At 42.9% G+C, this 22,160-nt stretch overlaps 1 protein-coding gene and 1 non-coding gene across 3 annotated transcripts in view; both read right to left on the bottom strand.

Moving 5' to 3' along the window:
* Nucleotides 1-22,160, bottom strand: part of SPRED2 (sprouty related EVH1 domain containing 2) — a 118,263-nt gene that overhangs the window by 8,184 nt on the left and 87,919 nt on the right. For both annotated transcript variants that reach the window (XM_043468906.1, XM_043468908.1), the window contains exons 3-4: nucleotides 16,242-16,410; nucleotides 13,528-13,592 (exon numbers count right to left, since the gene is read on the bottom strand). In XM_043468906.1, coding sequence (XP_043324841.1) covers nucleotides 13,528-13,592; nucleotides 16,242-16,410 — 234 coding nt within the window. The remainder of the gene's footprint in view (nucleotides 1-13,527; nucleotides 13,593-16,241; nucleotides 16,411-22,160) is intronic.
* TRNAV-UAC lies at nucleotides 3,764-3,836 on the bottom strand. Its single transcript has one exon. It is a non-coding gene; the product is annotated as a tRNA-Val (tRNA).

The raw sequence follows: 22,160 nt of genomic DNA on the forward strand, positions 1-22,160 counted from the left end.
AATGCAGCCCCCGTCCACCAAGCCCAGTGGGATCTCAGTGCAGCACGCTGCGGCTTATCAAGCCCAGGAGAGCCACCTGTTCTGTGCTCATCTTGATGAGATTAACACAAGTACAACTCTTCCAAGTAAGACGATGTGCCCCACTTTATACAGACCCAGGTGGTAAGGGGTGGTGTCTCAGAATACAAAGGTTTCTAGAGATCTCAGTAAATACTTTCTGAATGAGTAGATAAGGGCCTTTCTGTATGATTCAAATCCAAGGGTTAAACTCTTATCTAATACCCACGTGACAGTCACATCTTAGGTTAGAAGCTACCTCGGCATTAAACACTGTAATATGCACTTGGCATTTAGTTCTCAGAAACCCAGTTCACACATCACAGTCAGCTCTGTGTTAGTCATCTGTTTACGCCAATCCACCCTGTTTTCTGTGACCTGTGTCCAGGTTAACAATGTATGGAAAAATCATTCTGAGAAATGAGGCACACCCAGTACCTCCTAGTCATCCTCAGCCAATCAGACGCCCCCTTCTGATGCTCCCAGCCTTCCTCCCCAGCCTGCACCAGCCTTTTCCCATCGCAGAGTCAAGTGCAAAGTTTCCTGGACCATTTTCTGACAATTCAGAGAACGTGAGACTGAGAAAGGCCTTTCGACATCTCCTAATCTGATGACAAATCTCTACAGAGGAGCAGGGAGGCCAGAAGACTGAGGCGGGCTATCAGTTCACTGCCTCCCTCCCCGACTGCTCTGGGCTAAAGCATGCAGAAGAGGCTCCGTCGGAAGCTGAGGCTTATTCCATATCTGTGATATCAGATAAATCTTGTCAAGAGGCAAGTGTCTACCAGCAAGAGGAATGTACTATCAGGGTATTTCCAAGAAGAGGCAAGAGGAAAAACCTTTCATCACACGCACCTCTGGACGAATGCCCCCGTTCTCTGCTTGTGGAAGAAAGCAGCCATTGGACTGTGCACAAATGCACCTCAACAAGCAAGATTCTAGAACATGCCTGCCACTTGTGCGCACAAGCTCATGACACCCACCCACCTACTAATCCGAGAGCTTCACCTTCAACCTGGAAATACTGGCTGCCGTTTTCAAGTCGCCTTCCTGGTGGGGCGGGGGAAATCTCTGAAGTGCTGTAGGTGTGAGCTCAAGAACAAAAGCAGAGGTCCTCTGTGCTTGGGGACCTCAGACTGCTTAGTGGGTTGGCTTCGGTGCAGGCTTCCTGAGTCAGAGAGAGCAGTCAGAGACGGCCTTTGATGTCACCCACTGTGAACAAGGCCAGGCATTGCCATGGGGTGCCGCCTCCTTGTGGGAGGTCCCGTGCGACATGAAAGCGTGAGCACAACCACTGTTACCTTCGTGTGTGCTGCCAGAAAGCCTTGCCTCTGGGTCTGACTCCAGCTCACTGTCAATGCCTGCTATTAAAGAGATGTCCAATTAAGAGGCCTGGAACCTAATATGAAGCACCGAACAACAGAAATGCAAGGGAATGTCATAATGCTAAATATCATGGTCTCAATTCAGGCAGACTAGATTTGAATCAGTTCTCTGCTAATTGTAAGTTGTCTGATTTTGGACAAGGTGACCTCTAACTCCAGTTTTCACATCTGTAAAATGGAGCTAAAATTGTCCTCAGGGTAACTGTAAAAACAAAATGAGATTAATCATTTCCATTTTCTAAACAGTTACTACTGATTTTATAAAAAAGTTACTGATCCTGTGATCTGGTCCCCTTGCTTAACTCCTTATAAAAGTTCAAATGTTTTATCCAGTGATTCTCTGGCTTTTTCTAAGCAAATCCTATCACCCACAAAAGATAGTCTGGTCTCCTTTCCAATATTTGTAACTTCTTGTCTTACTGTATCTTTGCCAAGGTTTCCAGCATGATGTGGAAAAACAGAATGGCTCTTACTGTCTTGAACTTGACTTTGATGGGACAACTTTTAACAATTCTCTATTGTATATAATGTTTCCAGATAACTGGAGTGGCTATAAAGTTCCAATGTCTCCTTGTATTCTAGATTGCAAAGTGTGTGTGCTCAGTCATGTCCAATTCTTTGTGACCCTATGGACTGTAGCCCACCAGACTCCTTTGTACATGGAATTCTCTTTTCAACCCAGGGATTGAACCTGTGTCTCCCTGCGCTGGAAGGTAGATTCTTTATTATTGAGCCACTGAGGAAGCCCAGATTGCTATGGATTGTCACCAAAAAATACTGGTAACCAGATGGTTCTTCTGTGTCTATTGAGATGATTATGGTCTTTCACCTTTGTTTCATTAATGTATGAATCAAACAGTTAAGCTTTTTTAATATTAACCATCTTTGCATGCCTGGGATATCTATTTTACTTGTCTTTCATTAAATTTGTTTTACAAATATTTGATGTGATTTGGTAACATTTTACTTTAAAACTTTACATCTACATTCATAGGTGAGTTTGACTCCGGTTTTTCTCTACTTGAATTCTTCTTGCCCATTTTTACAGCAGGGTTATGCTTGTCCTGCAAACTGAGCTAGGCAGTGTTCCACCGTTTTCTATACTTTGGGGAGTTCTTTCTTTTTTTAAAATAATTGAAGTATAGTTGAATTACAATATTGTGTTAGTTTCAGGTGTATAGCAAAGTGACTCAGACACATATATATTATGTCAGATTATTTTCCATTGCAGGTTATCACAAAATATTGAATATGGTTCCTTGTGCTACAAAGTATATCCTTCTCGCTTATCTATTTTATGTATGGGGGTTATGTTTTTTAACCACCTAAATTTAGTCCTCCTTTTAAAGGGTATACCTTTGACTACATTTTCAAATTTTTCTATGATTATAAAAAAACATGCATTTTGAGTAGTAAGCTTTACGTGGCCTGGTTCTAAAGCCCTCTAACAAGGCAGCAAGACAAGACTTTATTAAGGAAACACAGGAGGCTGAGAAAAGAAAGGGAAGGGAGGTGGAAGCAAGAGCCAGAGGGTACAGACATGAAAGAGTGGATGCCGGGAACCTCCAAGTAATAAAAAGAGATGTGACCAGCCTGACCAAGTCCACACTGGTAGCAGAAACACTGGAAGGCTGGCAACCATTCATTTTCTTCTTCCTCTTGGGGCTGGAGACAAATGGGACGAATGCCACCTCCAGAGAGGCAGGCACACAAGTCCAGCCGCCTCATCCTCCCCGTGTCCTCAGGGGCACATGAGATGTTGTGAACACACAGCACGCGGAGCCGAGCCTGCTCCGAGCAGCTGCTTCTGGAGGGTGACGGGCCTACGTGTTTTGAATAAGGCACAGAAAATAAAGTGAAGACACTGCTTAAGAAGCCAATCTGCGTCATCCAGGAATCATACAGAAATGTTAAGCAAAAATAGTACTTCCCGGAGAGAACTGGGAAACCTTGGCTCCAGGCCAGGCGAGGACGTATGTCTCGGGATAGTTGTTGAAGCTCTGTGGGCCTTTGTCCTCGGGTGTAAAGTAAGGAGTTGCCCTGGATGATCTCCAAGGTTTCTTTGAGCTCTGAAAATTGTGTGTGTGATCCTTCTGCCTTCCTCCTCAGAGCGTTACAGAGGAGTTTGGCTAAGACTATTGCTTAGCTGATGAAGAGCCATAGGATGTATGTCAGCTACACCTCAATAAAAAAATAAGTCATCGCCACAGGGGAAAGAAAAGCTGCAGGACTGATTCAGATTAATAAAAGTAGGACTCTGCCCTGTCTTATAGATGATTTATTTATTTATTTTTTTGGCCTCCTGGCTTGGGGGATCTTAGTTCCCCGACCAGGGATTCTACCTGGGCCCTCTGCAGTGTAAGTGCAGAATCCTAACCACTGGATCACCAGGGAATTCCAGATATTCTGAATTTTTAAAGATGGCTAACTAGGAGTTATGACCCCAATTTGTGTTATTTTTATTGCAGCCTACCACTAAAATATATTTCAGCCACTGATGCCACCAAAGCAATATTCAGTATTCTTCCTATTGCAAGGGTTTCCATTTTATTTACACACATGAGCATTTGAAAGTAAAAGTGTGAAAGTGTTAGTAGTTTAGTCGTGTCCAAACCTTTGTGACCCCTCATGGACTCTAGCCTGCCAGGCTCCTCTGTCCATGGAATTCTCCAGGTAAGAATATTGGAGTGGGTAGCCATTCTTTTCTCCAGAGGGTCTTCCCAACCCAGGGACTGAACCCTGGTCTCCTGCATTGCAGGCAGATTCTTTCCCGTCTCCACCTTGGATGGCAAGGTGGCACTGATCACATGGAACTCTGCCTCTCAGGAGACAATAAAGTGGATGGATGCAGGTGTCAGGAGGCTGCTAGCTCAGGTGATCTGGGGTTGAACAAAGCAAGCCTTTCCACTCAGTAGCTATTAGAATGGCAAGCCTATCTATGGTCAATCCTTTTTCCCTCTGGTAAACAGGAACTTGTCCCCCAACTGTCAACAGGTCTTTGGGAACAGCTAGCACGGGCTCACCTGTCCTCAGGGCACACACTGGTTCCGGGTGTTCTCTTTCAAAGAGGCAAGTAGAGCCGGGAACCGGGCTAGCTAGCTAGCAGGCAGTGTGGGTCTAAGAGGGGCAGCTGGTGGGGGGACAGGAGATGACTCTGTCCTAGACTCTAAGACATTATCCCATCCAGGACCCAGAGGAAGAAGTGGGCATTTGCCAGTTGTGAAACCAAAACAAAAAAAAACCAAAATTCCCACACATTAAAAAAAAAAGTTTTATGTTTCTCAATTTTGAAATTAGGTAGAATATTGACATGAAAGGAAAGGACTCTCAAACCCACAGCTTAGTTTCACTGGCAGGGCTGTGAGCAAGAAGTGGGTTTTCGGTAACCTTGAGCATGTACTCTGCATGAATTGATAAAATGGAAATACTAGTATATTACTATCCACAGCTTAAACAGGTGAGATGGTACATGTGTAAGCAAAGAAAGACCACAAGCTGGTGGGCTAGCAAAATGCCTCTGCCCTTCCTGAAACTGAGAGAATTTCAAAGCTTTTGTTTGAGCCTTAGACATTTAAATGCTTTAATTTAGCCACTCTAGGTATTACATGTTGAATAAAAGACCCTCCTCTTACTATGCAATGCAGGCTTGATAATTATTGGCATTCAGAAGATAAAGCAGCTCTCATCTGTCTTCTGAGAACTTCCACGCCACCCTCTGCAGGGCTGGGTCTCAGCCAGCAGCATTTACGGGATGCTCTTCCCTGGTGTCAGTCACAAAGCATAGCTGTTCTTCCCACCAAAACATTTTTGCTTTTCTTAAGACACCACCATAGATTAGTTTTACTAAACTTTGTAGAATTAATTTATACTTTCAACCTACTCAACCTTTTACTTATTCTCTCCCTACCCCATTCTATCCTAGTCCCTTAATTCCAAGGGTAGAAACAACAGTTTTGATCAACTGATCTTCTAAAATGAGACTAGGGCTCTCAAGAGGGCAAAGGAGAGCCCCACATCACACTGGAGTCAGCTGAGGTTTGGAACCAACACACGTGTTGAAAAGTCTATCACTTAGGTGGCTTTTTGGCAATGATGAGAATATGGTATATTTCATATATGTGGAATCTACTGAAACTTATTGAATAAACATTTCCCTTTCTCAACGTTCTCTGAAAGGCAGTAAGCAGATTTGGAGTTTGCATTCTAGGTGAACAAAGGATGGAGCTGAGCACAAGTTGCTTCACCTCTTCAAGTCTTGGTGAGTTTATCTGCAGAAATGGAAGTGTCAAAAATGTTTAGAATCCCAGCCTCTCCCCAGCCTCTGAACTCTGCCTAAGCAGGAGTCACACATCCCCTTTCCAGACTCCCCTGGTGGTACGGTGGATAGGAATCCGCCTGCCAATGCAGGAGACACAGGTTCTATCCCTGGTCTGCGAAGATTCCATGCGTGGAGCAGCTAAGCCCAGGTGCCGCCAACTACTGAACCCTCGAGCTGCAACTACTGAAGCCCATGCACCTAGAGCCTGTGCTCTGCAACAAGAGAAGCCACTGCAATGAGAAGTTGGAGCACTACACGGAAGAGAAGTCCCCCTAGTCGCAACCAGAGAAAGCCCAAGTACAGCAATGAAGACCCAGTGCAAAGAAAAAAGTTAAAAAATAAATAACTAACCCCGCCCCCCCAACCCCCTTAGAAAAAACAGAAAACAAACCCCACTTATTACAAAATTGATAGAATTGCCTTTTGATTTCATGTGTGTTGGGGATGGATTAATTGGAAAACAAACTCAAGGAAAGTTCTGTGGCATTCTGCACTCTTCTGCTTCTGTAAGTAAAAGCTTGACATTTACAAAATTCCACAAATTTACTTTTTCTACTTAATTAATGAAAATAACCACAAGTTGCAAAGACTCAAAAGCTCACCTAGGACACACACACACACACACACACACACACACACACACAAAACCTGCTGCTTCACACTTTGGTTTCAACTTCTTGTTCTAGTCATGCTTTAGAAACACCTGGGGTGGGCGGGAGGGGTTGGAGATGTCATTAGGAGCAAGTGCTCTGAATAGCCAGAAAGTAATCAGATGCAGCTGGTGATAAACAGGATGTCACCAGTTCAAGCGCAGGGCACGAAGAAGAACTACATTTTCCAGTCTCGGCAAACACATGGCTAAAAGCTGATGATGCTGTAAAAGACATTTTTCCTACACGAAGGAGGACTGCCTACCTGAGAAATTGAAGGACGATGAGACACTGCAAATAAAACCAGCCTTTCTTAACTGGGTTCTAGGAGAGAATTCCAACCCACACAAGATGCTATGAATGACTCTTCCCGATGCTGCAAAGGACCGTACACAGTGCTATTCCAGATACACAGAAGAGAAGGTAATTCATTAGAGGATGGATGCTGTAAAGCGTGAGGAATCCCTGTGGAGAAAGGCCGCCCAAATCCAGTAGCTATACTGAAGTGGGAGAATAAACCTAAACCTTTTTTAGGGTAGGCCTTCCTATTGCTATTCTGGGGACTCTGGGGCTGTAACACTTGCTCAGGCTTCAAGTCTGTCATATGGATGTGCCACAGGGGGCACTGATCACATATTTGTTCTCTTATCTCTTCTCCCCTTTCCACCCTGGGTCTAAGAGAACCCTAAAACCTAACTCTTGTATAAGGATAAAGTATAAAAAATAGGACAGCTGAAAAACCATAAACATAATTATTCAACAGAGGAAGAGAAAAATGGCAGTGATGAACGGGAAAGCTGAGGAGATGGTGTTCACTGCTCCTCTGTTGTGAACTAGCTGTGTCATCTCAGGCGAGTCCTCCATCTGACACGGAGTGGCTTCCACAACTGTGTCTATAAAATGAGGCCAATCTTACTTTGCCAGAAGGAAGGAGGCTGACTTATCTGATGTGAACTCAAAATCCCTTTCAATTCCAAGACCTAGAATTCTGAGGAGCTGGCGTGTCTACAGCTGTTCTTGCCTCCCCACAAGCCAGACGTTTCCAGCTAACTCTCGTCAGTTCTCCTACTTCTCATGTGCCGTTAGGACACAGCGCTTCCTAACACAGGGCAGAAAAAACAGCCGGGAGGAGTAGAACCCTGAGAGCACAGAACTCAACCGCTGCTGTGTATCTTCAGTCTCTTTAGCCCCCAGAAGGGGAAATCAGGGCTTCCGTAGCTAATCAGGATTACTGCATTCCCCCTTCTCCTTTGACTACATGCCCCCCCTTTTCTAAGAAACCCCCCTCTCATTTTCCTTTTTCAAAAAGTCTCAGAATGGCCATCATCAAAAAATCTACAAACAATAAATGCTGGAGAGGGTGTGGAGAAAAGTGAACCTTTTTGTACTGTTGATGGGAATGTAAATTGATACAGCTACTATGGCAATTCCTTAAAAAACTAATAAAACTACCATATGACCCAGGAATCCCACCTCTCAGCATATACCCTGAGAAAACAATAATGGAAAAAGACACGCGTACCCCATTGTTCACTGCAGTACCATTTACAATAGTTAGGACACGGAAGCAACCTACATGTCCATCCACAGATGAACGGATAAAGAAGCTGTGGTACATATATACGACGGAACATTACTCAGCCATAAAAAGGAACACAGTTGAGCCAGTTAAAGTGAGGTGGATGAACTGAGAGCCTATTATACAGACTGAAGTAAGTCAGAAAGAGAAAAACAAAGACTGTATATTAATGCATATATATGGAATCTAGATATATGGTACTGAGGAACCCATTTACAAGGCAGGAATAGATATAGAGACACAGAGAACAGACTTGTGGACACAGCGGGGAGAGGAAAGGGTGGGACAAACTGCGAGAGTAGCCCTGAAACATATCCATCACCATATGTAAAACAGACAGCTAGTGGGAAGCTGCTGTGTAACCAGCGAGCTCAAGCCAATGCTCTGTGACAACCTAGAGGGGTGGGAGCGAGGTTCAAGAGGGAAGGAACATATGTATACTTTTGGCTGATTCATGATGTTACAAAGCAATTATCCTCCAATTAAAAATAAAATCAGTACATGTGTATCATTTAATATCTCAAATAGCAATCTTGCTCCTCTCCAAGTGAGGCAAGTGAGACAGCTTCTCAAGCCCCAGATAAATAAACCCAATTCTTGTGGTTCTTTCTTCCTGCATTTCTCTCAGTCTTTTCAATGGCATCTTATTATACTCCTCGTTCTTGATTTGCAGATTTGGATATTATTTAAGACCTTCTTATTATGGAAGATGAGAACTTAGCTATTTTACACACCCCCAAGTATCTTTCTATAAAGCAAATATTTCCCTAATCCCCCAGCTTTAGAGCCAGAATCCAGCCACTCAGCACAATGACAGCTGAAGCACCGACAGCACTTGACCACAGATTCCCAGTGAGCCTGTTCTGGAAGTCCATGTACCCTGCAGCTGCATTCTCCCAAGATCGTGTTAAAATTCTCCCTGTCTAGCTATGAAGATGCTAATAACATTCAGAAGTGATTTTAGAGCTCTGTGGCAGTAAATAAACCACCAGGCTTCAATGGATCAAAGCCTACAAAATAGGAATTTAGAAAATTGTTCATGAAATGACCATAAAACCCAGGGCCTTTCTAGTTCTATACAGTCCATTTTCTCTACTCATTCTCTCCCCATCTCCGTTGAGCCCGTTCCCCAAGGGCTCCAAACCCTCTGGCCCCAGAGGCTTTGACTGAAGGGATCTGGGTGAAGTCAGCCCCAGGCTGGGGAGCAAATCAGCTTGGCCCCTCCGAGGCACCACACTGCTCATCTCTCGAGTTCATGGGGGCCTTCTCCACAAGATCCACTAGAGCACATTTCCCTCACAAGACAAAAGCAATGAGAGGGAACAGACTGAGGGTCTTTCTATGCCATCCCTCTCAAGGATCCCTGGTTCTGAAGAGAGAAAGCCATCTGCCAGGGGCATGGATGGGAGTATGCTGACTCTTGGCGATGCCTCCAAATGCCCACTGCAGACTGCTAGCCTTTGTTGTCATTCCTTTATATTCTTTGCATGACTCATAAATCTGCATCATGTGACTCAGGCATCGGAATCCACGCCCCACCCCACCCCACCCCTGTCCATATTTAATGCCTGGCCAGCTAGGTATTTCTGTTCACCTGGATGGATCACAGTAACTGAGGTCTGCCAGGGAGGAGCGATGATGGGGCTGGGTGGGAGGTGACAAGAGCATTAACAGCCAAAGGGTGAGACTGGGTGATGATGCTCAAACCTCACCTCTGAGTTGTGGACGCAACAGAAAACATGGCAAGAAAAATATGACATAAAGCTACTGAGAATCCCTCAAAACCACCACTTGAAATGGCAGCCCACTCCAGTATTGCCTGGGAAATGCCATGGACAGAGGAGCCTGGCAGGCTATAGTCCATGGGGTTGCAATGAGTTGGACATGACTGAAGCGACTAAGTATGCAAGATAACAAGCCAATGAACACTTTGGCCACCTGATGCAAAGAGCCGACTCACTGGAACACATGGATACATGTTATATGTTGGAGGATGATGTGGAGGAGGGGGCAACCCCAACCTCCCCCCCACCCCGGTGGAGAAATTGTTGGGCTTGGGTGCTCAAAAAGCATGGGCTGATGCTTTTTGAAAGCCAACTCTTTCCCTGATATTGGGAAAGACTGAAGGCAAGAGGAGAAGGGGGCGGCAGAGGATGAAATGATTAGATAGTATCACTGACTTAATGGACATGAGTTTGAGCAAACTCTTGGAGGTAGTGAAGGTCAGCGAGGTCTGATGTGCTCCAGTCCATGGGGCTGCAAAGTGCTGGACATGACTTAGTGACTGAACAACAACAATGAATAAAATATGAAACTCTGTGATTGTTGCACAGTATATTGGGGTTCAGATCACCCATTTATTGAGCACCTATACAGCCAAGCTTTATAGGGTTGCAGAGACTATAATGATGAATAACCTGCTTTGAGCTAAGTAAAGTCACTCGTTCAGCAGATAAAATGTGAAAGTCAAAAAAGAGGCAGGCTTTTAAAGTAGCAAGAGAGGGATAAACAAGAATGCTATAGGATTTGAAAGAAGAGAAAACAATCGTAATTGGTTGAGGGTGAAACAGTAAGACACATGGATGGATAAACAGTCCAAGACCCAGAAAATCAGAGCAGTTGCTAATCTGGAGTCTCGTGGTGGCTCCGTTGGCAAAGATGTGGACACACACCAGGCTGGTGGCAGGAGGGGCATGGGAGGACTGTAAAGGCAACTAACAACGCATGGACAGTTACATATGTGTCTGCACGTGCGTGCACACATTCTGAGCTGGACGCTAATCTTACATGGAGGACTTTCAACATGGTTCTACCATCCAAAGAAGTCGGGGGGACAGGCTGGTTTAGGGGCTGGTAGTTAGGAAACTGTGAGCAGAGACAGCCCATGCTTTTTGAGCACCTAAGCCCAACAATTTCTCCACCCGGGGGGGTGGGGGGGGTGGTGGTTTGGGGCTGCCCCCTCCTCCACGTCATCCTCCAACATATAACATGCATCCATGTGTTGTTCAGTGTCCTATTTTCCTCCTGGTCCCAGGGAATGCCTTGAAATAGAGGGAAACCCTTGGCTCCAGCAGCACAAACAGATCTCTTCCTGGTTCCTAAGTTATGCCTCTGAAGGTTTTCTCCTATACACACTGTTCTCTTAGAAATTCTCCTTCTGGCTTATCCTAAGTTGTAAGAGGGTCTATCACCATTTATACTCTTTCTAATCATCTGTCTTACCAATATCAGTTTTAGAATGCGACAAACCTTGGGAAGCCGTAGCCTCTATAGGAGTTAATCTGGCTGCCCACTTCCACGGCTCCAGCTTTGAGAGACATCCCTGACTTCTTAGAACAAAAAGTCTCACGACAGGGAACTTGCAAACAAACAGGAAACCTGGTGCGTCAGCCCCTGACGACCCTCCCATCCTCACATGGGATGTTGCTGATGGTCACTGGCCTCATGGCTGGGCTTGTCTTGGGGAAGGGAGGTACTGTTATTAAGGGGCCCCTGTGTGTAAACCAGTGGAATGAAGGTAAGGGCTGTGTATGGCAGGGCCCAGAGCGAATACAACAAAGTTGTGCTTCTCCCGCCGTGAGTTTCCAAGTGTCTGGAAACAGCGGGGCAGTTCCTACACATCCTTCCAGGCGTTCGGCATTACCCAGAACAGCACACCGATTCCCTGTGGATTAAAGGACAAAGCCAGCAGGGATGCCGGCTTCTATGGCCCCGGTCCCTCTCGCCTGCTCCTGCTTCCATAAATCACGCTGGCAGGTAGCTGGGAAGCAGCTGTGGATGACAGCGTTGCTCTGGAGCACAGGAAGCCACCTTTTAACCCGCCTGCTGTTGTTTGTCTCTCAAACGTGACAAAGGAACAGATGTAAGCAACATGCCAACTGTTGAGAGGATCTGCTCGGAGCGCTATAGGAAGCCTGCTCAGAGTGCATCACACCAGCCGCTCCACAGAGGCACAACCAAGTTCATTTCCTGATGCTCACCCCCCCACCGCCACTGACAAGCACTCTCTGCTCATGTCAGGTTGGGGTCTGCAATGCTTAGACAACTCACCACGTACAGCCCTGCTGCCACCTTCACCCCCGCCCCGAAGCCCCTCCCCAAACCCTGTTCCAACACCACCAAAGTCCAGTCTAGCCTCAGCGCCCAGCGCCTCTTCTCTGACCCCCATGCTCCATCCTGGGCCAGAGCATTTAACAGTCTGTGCTGGTTTCTAAGCCTCTCACAGGGCCATATCCTCCCTGTCCAAACCATCCAGTTACCTCCATGAGGGATGGAGCTGGGTTCACCCACCTCTGTCTTCCCAGAGTTGCGTTTTTCAAATCACTAGTTGTAGGATGAACGGGTCAGGAATCAGGTTTACAGAGTTGCAATTAATATTTAAAATACTAAATTAAAAAAAAAAACAGCTTATAAAAGACGCTTTTGGGACAACTAAGGAATTATTGGGGAACTATTAGAGGATATTATGAAATTCCTATTAATTTTCTTAGGTCCAGTAATGATGTTGTGTAGAATAACTTATTTTTTAAGAGATGCATGCTCAAGTATTTAGAGGTGACTTACTTTCAACTGGATCAACAGAAAAAATACCTGTGTGCAAGCTGACACATATGCAGAGATAAAGCCAGCAGGGTAAAATGTTATCACTGCTGACTCTAGATAAAGAGTATATAGGCTTTCACTGTACTAGTCTTTAAATTTTCCTGTGTGCTTGAAGAGTTTAATAATGAAACAGAAGAAAATAAAAAAGAAGAGAAAAAAATCAGAATGCAGGGCATGAAATATGATCTGGTTCGGGGTGTCTATTGGATGTGTATCCTAGGTTACAGTTTAAATGTATTTCCTCCTTTGCGTCAAGGCCAAGACTCTGAAATACTGCCCTGCAGTTCCTCACTGTTCCAAGCACAGAGCAGGTGCACTCTGAACTGTTTAACTTCTAGAAGCACAGAATTTTAGTGAAGGGGCAAGCTGAGAACTCATTTATTCTCCAGTTACATCCCATTAACGCCAGCTATGTCAAAATATCCAAGCCATTTCCTGCCTTAGCACATTTGGCTCTAACCTGAACTCAGCCTTCAGGACTCTTATCAGATGTTTCATTACTCATCAGGAAGGCTGCTCCCCTGCCCCCTCCATGCCGGGGAGGTGGTCAGTGGAAGGCTTCAAGAGTAGGGCGCCAGTTGTCCCAGTGTGCCGGGGACTGAAGCATGTCTTTGTGGGACTAAGGACTTTCAGTGCTAAAATTAGGACAGTCCCAGGCAAACCAGGATGGCTGTTCACCCTAAACGTGAAGGAAGACTGGGAGAGGGCCTTGGACAGATCCGGGAGAGCTTGACACCATATGCCTTGTAGCATCAAGGGAACATGAGGGGCTAGAGCAAATCCAGGGCAGTGAAATTACGATGAGACAGAGATCTCCCTGACAACATCCCAACAGCAACAGCAAATGCCAAATTGCCAAGCGTCTCTCATGCCCCTAAACAGAACCTCTGATTATTCACCAACTCACGTGGAAAGAAAAAGACCATGGGAACTTACTGTAAAAACGTCATCATCACCAAGCTCAGCCTCATTGTGGATGGTGGAAGATGATGTTGTTGAGCCTAAAAAAGACACAAAAACCACAAAAAAGTGTTTCCAAAGAGGATAAGTCAAAGCCAGTCATTTAAAGAAACCACATCCTAGTCCTTTCACGTGTAGATCGCCAGCAGAAATGTTACTTGGGAATTAAATGCTTTAAGTTTTAAATATAATTTATTTATTCATTTATGGCTGCACTGGGTCTTTTTTACTACATGTGGGCTTCCTCTAGCTGGGGCGAGCAGGGGCCTATTCTTGGTTGCGATGCACGGGCTTCTCACTGTGGTGGCTTTTCTTGTGTAGCACAGACTCTAGGCGCATGGGCTTCAGTAGTTGTGGTGCTCAGGCTCAGATGCTCCATGGCATGCGGAATCTCCCCGGACAAGGGATAGAACCCGTGTCCCTTGCATTATCGGGCACATTCTTAACCACTGTACCACTAGGGAAGTCCTTACATACTTTTAACTTGCTCTTCTTTAATTGATTCTAGCCAGTATGTTCCTTAAATGAACTTTGCTTACTGTTGTTTCCAAATTGATCCCTCAAACGTCCTCACTGATCCATGGAGAGCAAGTACAGAGGTGCCCAGGAGGTGGTGCTCAGAGGGCCTACCCACGGCTCTGAAGGACGTGCATCACTCCCTCCACCAGTGACCCCCGCCTCCACTGTGTAGTGGGAAAAGCACTGGACGGAGGACCCCAGGTTAGACCTGCCACAATCGCACTGTGAAACTGGACTTAGATCTCTGGGCTTTTCATTTACCCACAAAGGGATGTGACTAAATAGCTAGTATGGTTGCCTCCTCTTCTGAAATTTAGACACTATACACCCCAGACTGTGGGAGAAGCCACCTTCTAAACTGATACCTGGGCAAAAAGGTTTTTTTCTTGCAATACTGGCAGTGAGTTTGCAGGTCAACATTTAGGATAATGTCCAAAAAAAGAAAACCAGTTTATTTTCAGGGAATGAAATGGTTATTTACAGTTCAACTGATTTATTTGTTCATCTCTTTCTTCATTCCGGTAGGCAAATCATGTAACTTCTTCCTTTCCCTCCTAGTAGCACCCCATTTACGTGGATCAAATTAACTAACCCTGTTAATGGCCAAAAAGGGAAACCATACTTAAATTTGCATAAGTGATAGATTACCAAAAGAGAAATTCAGTCTATATCATCTCCTTTTTCTTGGCTAGGCCTTATGAAATGCACATTTAGAAAGTATTTTGCTATTACATAAAATTGAACTCAAAAGACTTGCTCAGAAAGGGATGAGAAATATTTAAATTCCCAATGAAGGCTCACAGGAGGAAAAACAAGTCCCATAATACCCTGTGTGCAGTTCCTATTGCTCTTTGAGACTCTTAGATCACCACTATTTGAGTCACTCTAGTCCATCAATATTTAAGGCAAGTTTGATAGAACAGAGCTAGGTAGAATGTGTAAAAAAAAATTAAAAGTAAGAGAACCAAATTTTGTGTGTGGCTTCAGTGATTAAGCACATGGACATAGTACAAACTTCTCTCAGTAATACAGGAGTGGGCTTCCCTGATGGCCCAGAGGCTAAGACTCTGTGCCCCCAATGCAGGGGGGCCGGGTTTGATCCCTGGTAAGGGAACTAGATCCCACAAGCTGCAACTAAAGATTTCACATGCTGTAACTAAGACACAACACAGCCAAATAAATAAATAAATTAAAAGAAAATAATACAGGAGCTATTTTCTCATCTAAGCATTTAAAAGCTATGTTTAATAATAAGATTTTAAATATCCACTTGTGTCAGACTTCTGGTGTAAACACTGGTTTCTACTCATTTTGTCCACCCCCGTGGTTGTAGGTCTCAAATTCATTGTTCCAGCTAGAATTGTCTCTCTGATGATTTTAAGAGATTTTTTTTCTTTTGAGATCTGCTTTCCTCTCCTCCCCCAAATAAAGAAAATGACTTTAGAAAACATTTCTCTCTTATACACATGAAATACATATTCTTCTGTGATTAATCTAACCAAATTCTGAATATGGCTTTACTATGCCTTGCTTGATATTTCTTTGTTCACAGGTTGGCTAGGACACCTTAAAACCTCTGATTTGATAACTCAATGTGTCGAAATGGAGAATTTGTGTGTTTGCATCTGTGGACACTAGAAAAGCCCCTGAGAACTGACTGCCCAAGAGCCTTTCAGTCCATGATTAAATGCCACACAGTGTCTACCAGCTGCTCACTCACAGACTAAGGAGTCACAGATTCCTTCTTTCCAGTGGCAGCCGTACCCCTGGGCCCTCATTACACAACAGTGGGAAGGCCTAGAGCCTCTTCTGGGCCCATTAGAATCCATTCTCCACCTCTGGAACAAGACAGGTTGCACCCAAGTTTTTTTCTCAGGAAAAGGTAAAATATATCAAAAAGTCATTTACATGGACGTCTAGAACTTATCTTTCCAGAGGAGTCTAAAAACCAGTTGGAATCCCTCATTATTCTGAAATCCATCTCCTCCTCCACTGCACTGTCACTTACAATATTTTTCTCCTTGGATGTTCCTAAAGTTTTGGCCTCTACCAACCTGGCCCCCAACCCTCCTGCAAATAATCCACAAATATGTGATGGCAGACAATTGGAATTAAAAAGAACCTGGAAACTTCCCACAGCCCCACTGAGAATGCAGTGATAAATTCAATACCTTCTATTAGGTCTTCGATTGCTTTCCTCACTCCCCTGTCAAAGGCTCGAGCATCAGCAGGGCTTTGGAAAGTAAGTCCAAACTTCCTATTGTCGACCTTCCAATGATGAAAGGTTGGGTTGGCTTTGGTGTAGACCAAGTCCTTTCTCACATAGCATTCCAATACCACCTGGAGGATTGAAATACACAGGTGGGTTACTTTTTAAATAGTCATGATGGTGTCTGGTTACAAAAATCTAACTAGGAATGACTGTTTTTGATGGCAACTGATGAAAACCCTCCCCTCTGCCTTCACGCATCTGTGAAGGCTTCTTAGAGGAAGGCTTTGCCTGCCTCTGTTGAGCATCCACTCCTTGCTGCTCCCCCCATCTCCACCTTGGTGGTCCTTGCTGTATTGCTCTGCTCCTTAACCATGCTCTACATTTTACTCATTTGCCTTTCTCCAGCCCCTAGCTGGGGGTGGAGGGGTGGAGTGGGGTAGGGTGGGACTCTAAGCTGAGGCCCAGTCTTGGGGCTTTGCTCTATTCTAGGCTGACTGCTTTTCCATCAAGGCCTTTGTATTCATGACTCTCAATCCTCCTTCTCCTGTCCTAATGCTGTTTCTGAGTGACCTCAAATTCAACAAGCTGAGAAAATAACTAACCTGCTCTGAAATTGCTGCCCTTAGTTTCCTATGCCAACTTCTCATCTAGCAATGCCAACCTCTGTTAATTTTCTCCGGCTCGAATCTCCATGGTTTCCTTTTGCCTCTTCTGCTTGTTCTATCCTCTGTATATGTTAAACACCAAGTACATTTCATTTTCCCTTCAGTATATTTTGTATCAACCCTGGTTCAATTGCTACCACCCTGATCTAAGGTCTCTAATAAACCTTTTATCTGGATTATTAGAACATTCTCCAAATTTCTAGAAATTTAGTCTCAGAACTGCCTTTTCACTAGGCTATGACTTTGAGGAGATTATTTCAGACCTTTGATCTTTTTATCTCTAAAGCGGAAATAACAGCATTGATAACCCATTATCGATGAGAACACATACACGAACAGGCTCTGAAAACACTGGACAGTGAGAAACCTAAAGGGCTGCACACACTTCCCAGGATATTGCATCATGTTTTTCACTCTTTCACTTCAGTTTTTATCACCTTCACAATTTAGTACTTGATTTCATATTATCTTCTAAGAGTTTCATGTGCTTTAAGTCTTGTTAAACTATCCTTTGTAAGTAGCACTTTTAACAGCTCTCACTGCTTCTATAAAGTGAACCATCTTGGTCATACAAAAAAAAAAAAAAAATTAAGTCTTGTTCCTTTAACTAGACTGTAAAAAGATCAAGATGTCTTATAAAATAACTCCCTCTGTGTACAGAGTGCTACTGCTGGCAAAGATATCAGAGTTCAATATTACAGAATAAGAGAGGCATTGAAATCATGTGAATGTAAACTCCGTTCTTTATTCATAGATAGCGCCAAAATATCAACAATATTTATTTCTATAGTTTCATTATGTATATATCAAAATGATTTCACTAAGCTTTACCAGCTTTGATCTTGTTCAGCATTTAATGAGTTCTACATTTAATGAAATGAGATACTATTAGTTTTAGACTAAGTGAAAGAGTGAAATTAATAAAAATTAGAGAATATCTTAAAATGAATAAAATTTCAAGAATACATCTAAGCAAACAGAAATTAAGCATTGCCTAATAAATGTTCTCTAACTTAACAGATGAGAATAATAGTCAAACTGGCCTATCCAAGCATTGCAAGCAGTTAACTTTATTCCATTGTGTTGAAGGAAGGCAATGGTCCCCTCACACAATTCTATTTATGATTAAATTGCTTATTATGGCCATTTCCCCCTAAGAATAGCGCAATGATTAAATGTCAGCCCAGCCCCATTCCAAACTGGGGAAATCCAAATAACCAAGGCTTTAGCTAACAAATGTTATCTATTTTAGAATTTAATAGTCTCAATGCAAAATCTCAAAATAAACTTTTTTGTAAAAACAAACATTTCCAGTTTCTCCGTATTTTTAATGGCAAAAAAATTAGTCTTTGGTTGACATTTTCTGAGTTTAAGATTATTCCAAAGATACCTTTTCCTAGAGAAGTGTAATAAATTCTTAGAAAAGTAAAGTTTAGCCACCTAAATTATGTGGGAGGAGGGATGGAGAGGAGACCAGATACCATCTCTTTATCCTCTTAAATTTTTTTATCCTCTTCAACAAAATTATATCATTATATATCTATGTAAGTTAAATGACAAAAATGATGACATTCAAATGCTATAATGTTCATAACATGTATAACCCCTTAGTGAAGTTTTGGCATAATAGGTATTAATCCTCTAAAATGAAGTTTGGTAATTTGACTAAAACTTGAGAAAGGCTTTTAAAAATGGCTTTTAAAATGAGATGCATGGGGAGAAAAATAAGTGATTATATATTCTTGTTGAAGATATTTCATCCCTCATTTGAAGGTATTAACATTCTCAGAGTGGTACATACTATTGCCTTCTGAACTGTATCTGTTGCATTTGACAATAAAAATTACATTCATCTTCACCTGAGTTCATAGAGTTGGCTTTATTTTGGAGCACCTGCTTTCATTAACGTCTAAGCACATGCAAGAAAAAGGAAATACAGTTCCTAATAAGCACTCTTGGATGGAAGAGAGGTTTTTAACAAAATTTCTTTGTCTTGTCTTCTTTGCTGTTTCACAATCCATGATGAAAGCAAATAACCTTCTAGATGATGAACCAAAGAATACATTTTGTGAAACTTGTGGTCATTTAGTTGGATTAAAATGAAATAGTCAGTGGTGTTCCTTAATTTTTTCTTCCATTTTTTAAAACCATACCAGCCTGTGAAGCAGAGAAGGAAATGGTAACCCATTCCTGTATTCTTGCCTAGAGAATCCTGGGGACAGAGGAGCCTGGTGGGCTGCCGTCTATGGGGTCACACAGAGTCAGACACAACTGAAGCGACTTAGCAGCAGCAGCAGCAGCCTGTGAAGGGGCCTTCCCAGGTGGCGCTAGTGGTAAAGAACCTGCCTGCCAGTGCAGGAGACACAGGAAACATGGGTTCGATCCCTGGGTCAGGAAGATCCCCTGGGTCAGGGCATGGTAACCTACTCCAGTATTCTTGCCTAGAGAATCCCATGGACAGAGGAGCCTGGAGGGCCACACTCTATAGGATCTCAAAAAGAAATCCATACTATAGAAGGTTCAATATAGCGGAGTCCATGAAGGTTCCATTCTTGCTCAGCTCTCTGTCTATCCCCTCAACACCTCTCTATCTCCAGGGCTGCCCACTGACAGTACGGGCACTACCTTAGTTCCCTCCCTGCAGTTTCTTTATGTACTCACATAAGTCTGCATGTGTGAGTCTGTTTAAATGTAGCCATACCTATACACTGGTCTTCAATTTGACTTTTCTTCAAAAACATGTCTCAGAGACACAGGAAGGTAAAAAAGGGCTCTGTTTAGTGGCTGTGTAATATTCCTCAGAGGAGATATATGAGAATTGTTCCGCCATTCTGCATACTAATGGGCATTCAAGGTCATTTCTAACTGGTCACTTTTAAAGACGATGCTGAAATGAACATTCTTGAACATGTTCTTAAAGGTTGGTATTTGGGCTCTTGGGAGGCTTCCCTCTACAACCCCAGGTCCTTTTAGGGGGTTCAGGATGGCAGAACTATTTTCATATGTTAATGCAATTTTTGCTTTTTCATGGGGCTGCCAGCCCTGCTAATGCTGCAAAAGGAATGGTGGGTAAAACTGCTGTGCTGAGGCTCAATCAAGGCCTGGCCATGGCACCAAACATCCAAAGCCACTGGATTCACCACTGGCACACACAGTGGAAAAAAAGGCCAGTTTTATGTAGGGTTGTCCTTGATGAAGCAGTTAAAAACAACTGAAATCTTGACCCATGAATACACATCTTTCATTTTGTGTGATGAAATGGATGTACGTGTAACTGGATTCTCCTGTCTGTGTCCACACTTGATCTGCTGTAATATGTTGCTTTGGTTGAAGTACAAGAAGAAACTCTGGCTTTGCACAAACGCATAGTTGGAAGAGTATCTCTCACAGCCTTTATACTTCCGCTGCATACGGAAGAGTGACGACTGTCTCAAGGAAAAACGTGAGTAACTGTCGCCGTTGAGAGTTGAACTAACTGCTTTTCTCATGGATCATCAGGTTTACTTGAAAGAACAACCTACAGATGAACTATGGTTATTCAGACTTGGGTACTTTTTTTTGAAGATGAACACAGTGAGCCTGTCACATCAAGGAAAGCAAGGATATATTTGTTGACAATAATAATATTTGAACTTTCAAGTGAAAATTAGAATTTTGGACAGCTTGTTAATACTTAAAAAGACTTTTCTAATGACATTAGTGGTAATATTAAGAAATGTGATTTTTTTTTTTGATACTGTAGAATTAAGTGTATCAACATTTGGAAGATCTGTGTAACTCAGTAAACCACTATTTTCCAAATGACCAATGCATGATGTTATAAAATCAGGAATGAGTAAAAGATGATGCAAAGAGAAAGGTAAATCAGTGGATTTTAATGTAATTAGAGTCTGTAAAGGTTTCAGAGTCCACATTTAACAAACTACTACAAACTGAGTTTTGGTTTAGATCAAAGTGTTAATATATCAATGATGATCTGAAAAGGCTATTAAAATAGTTCTACATTTTCCAACTGCATATCTGTGTGAGGCTGGATTTTGTTCATATATTTCAGTCAAAACAACATATTACAATAGACTGAAAGCAAGAGTAGATATTATAATCCAGCTATCTTCTACTAGGTTAGATATTAGAGAGCTCTGCAGAAATGCAAAGCAATGCTATTCTTCTAATCATTCTTTTTCCTGGAAAATACCTATATAGTTATTTGCCAGAAGCAATGTCATTTATGCTAACCCTACTGTTTAAGATTCTTAAAAATTTCAGTTTTAATTGCTAGTGTGGTAAACAGTAGTAGCTTATAGCCTATCAGACAAAAGCATTTCGGGGTCCTCAATAAACTTTTAGAGAGTAAAAGGATTCTGAGGCCAAAAATGTCTGAGAACTGTAGCTATCTGTAAAGCTCCGTAAGTCTATTTCCATAGGATAGGGTTTAGATGCAGAACTGCCAAGTGAAAAGGAATACACATTTAAAATTAATATCCTGCCAAATTGCCTTTCAAATAGTTTTGCCAGCTGGAACTCCCACTAAATGTGTGTGGGAGTGCTCATAGACCTGCACTGGAATGATCAACCTTTTAGATTCTCTGATTAATCTTCATAAGGTAGCTTCTCATAGGATTCATTTAAGAGGTAAGAGCATCTAATCCATCAAAATAAGATTCAACTCAGCAATTTTTAATTTGCATATAACTTCTCAGGAAAACTTGACTGTCTCCAACTTACAAAAAGTAACAACTTTGTGAATGAATACTTGGAACACAGACTTTTCCCACAGAAACAATGGCATCAACACAAGTTCACAGGTGTCAACATAAAATTCAAATAACAATAACAAAAACCAATGTGCTGAATTCTAGAACTGCACTACCTTGGAGAATCTATTGACAACACAGTTTCTACCAGAGAAAGTACTTCATGTCCTGGTTGGAATACTGAGAACTCTGATATTATCTATTTTCTGTATTCCAAAAATGATCTCCACCTTCTCTTTGCCTTTCCACTACCGAGGGCAGGGGGTGTCCTTCAACAACCTGTCCTGTTTGCACAGCTTCCAGGAGTATTCATACCCGCCAGTGGGAAGAAGTGCTGCATTATGGAAGCCTGGAGGCCAAAGGAGTCATCATCATTTTGCCAAAAGTGTGTGTGTGTGTGTGTCTGTGTGTGTGTGTGTGTTTTAGAAGTCCAGAATTTACCAGCACATGAAACTGGGA

This window comes from Cervus canadensis, chromosome 5, assembly GCF_019320065.1.
Source record: "Cervus canadensis isolate Bull #8, Minnesota chromosome 5, ASM1932006v1, whole genome shotgun sequence".
NCBI classification, from domain to species: Eukaryota; Metazoa; Chordata; class Mammalia; order Artiodactyla; family Cervidae; genus Cervus; species Cervus canadensis.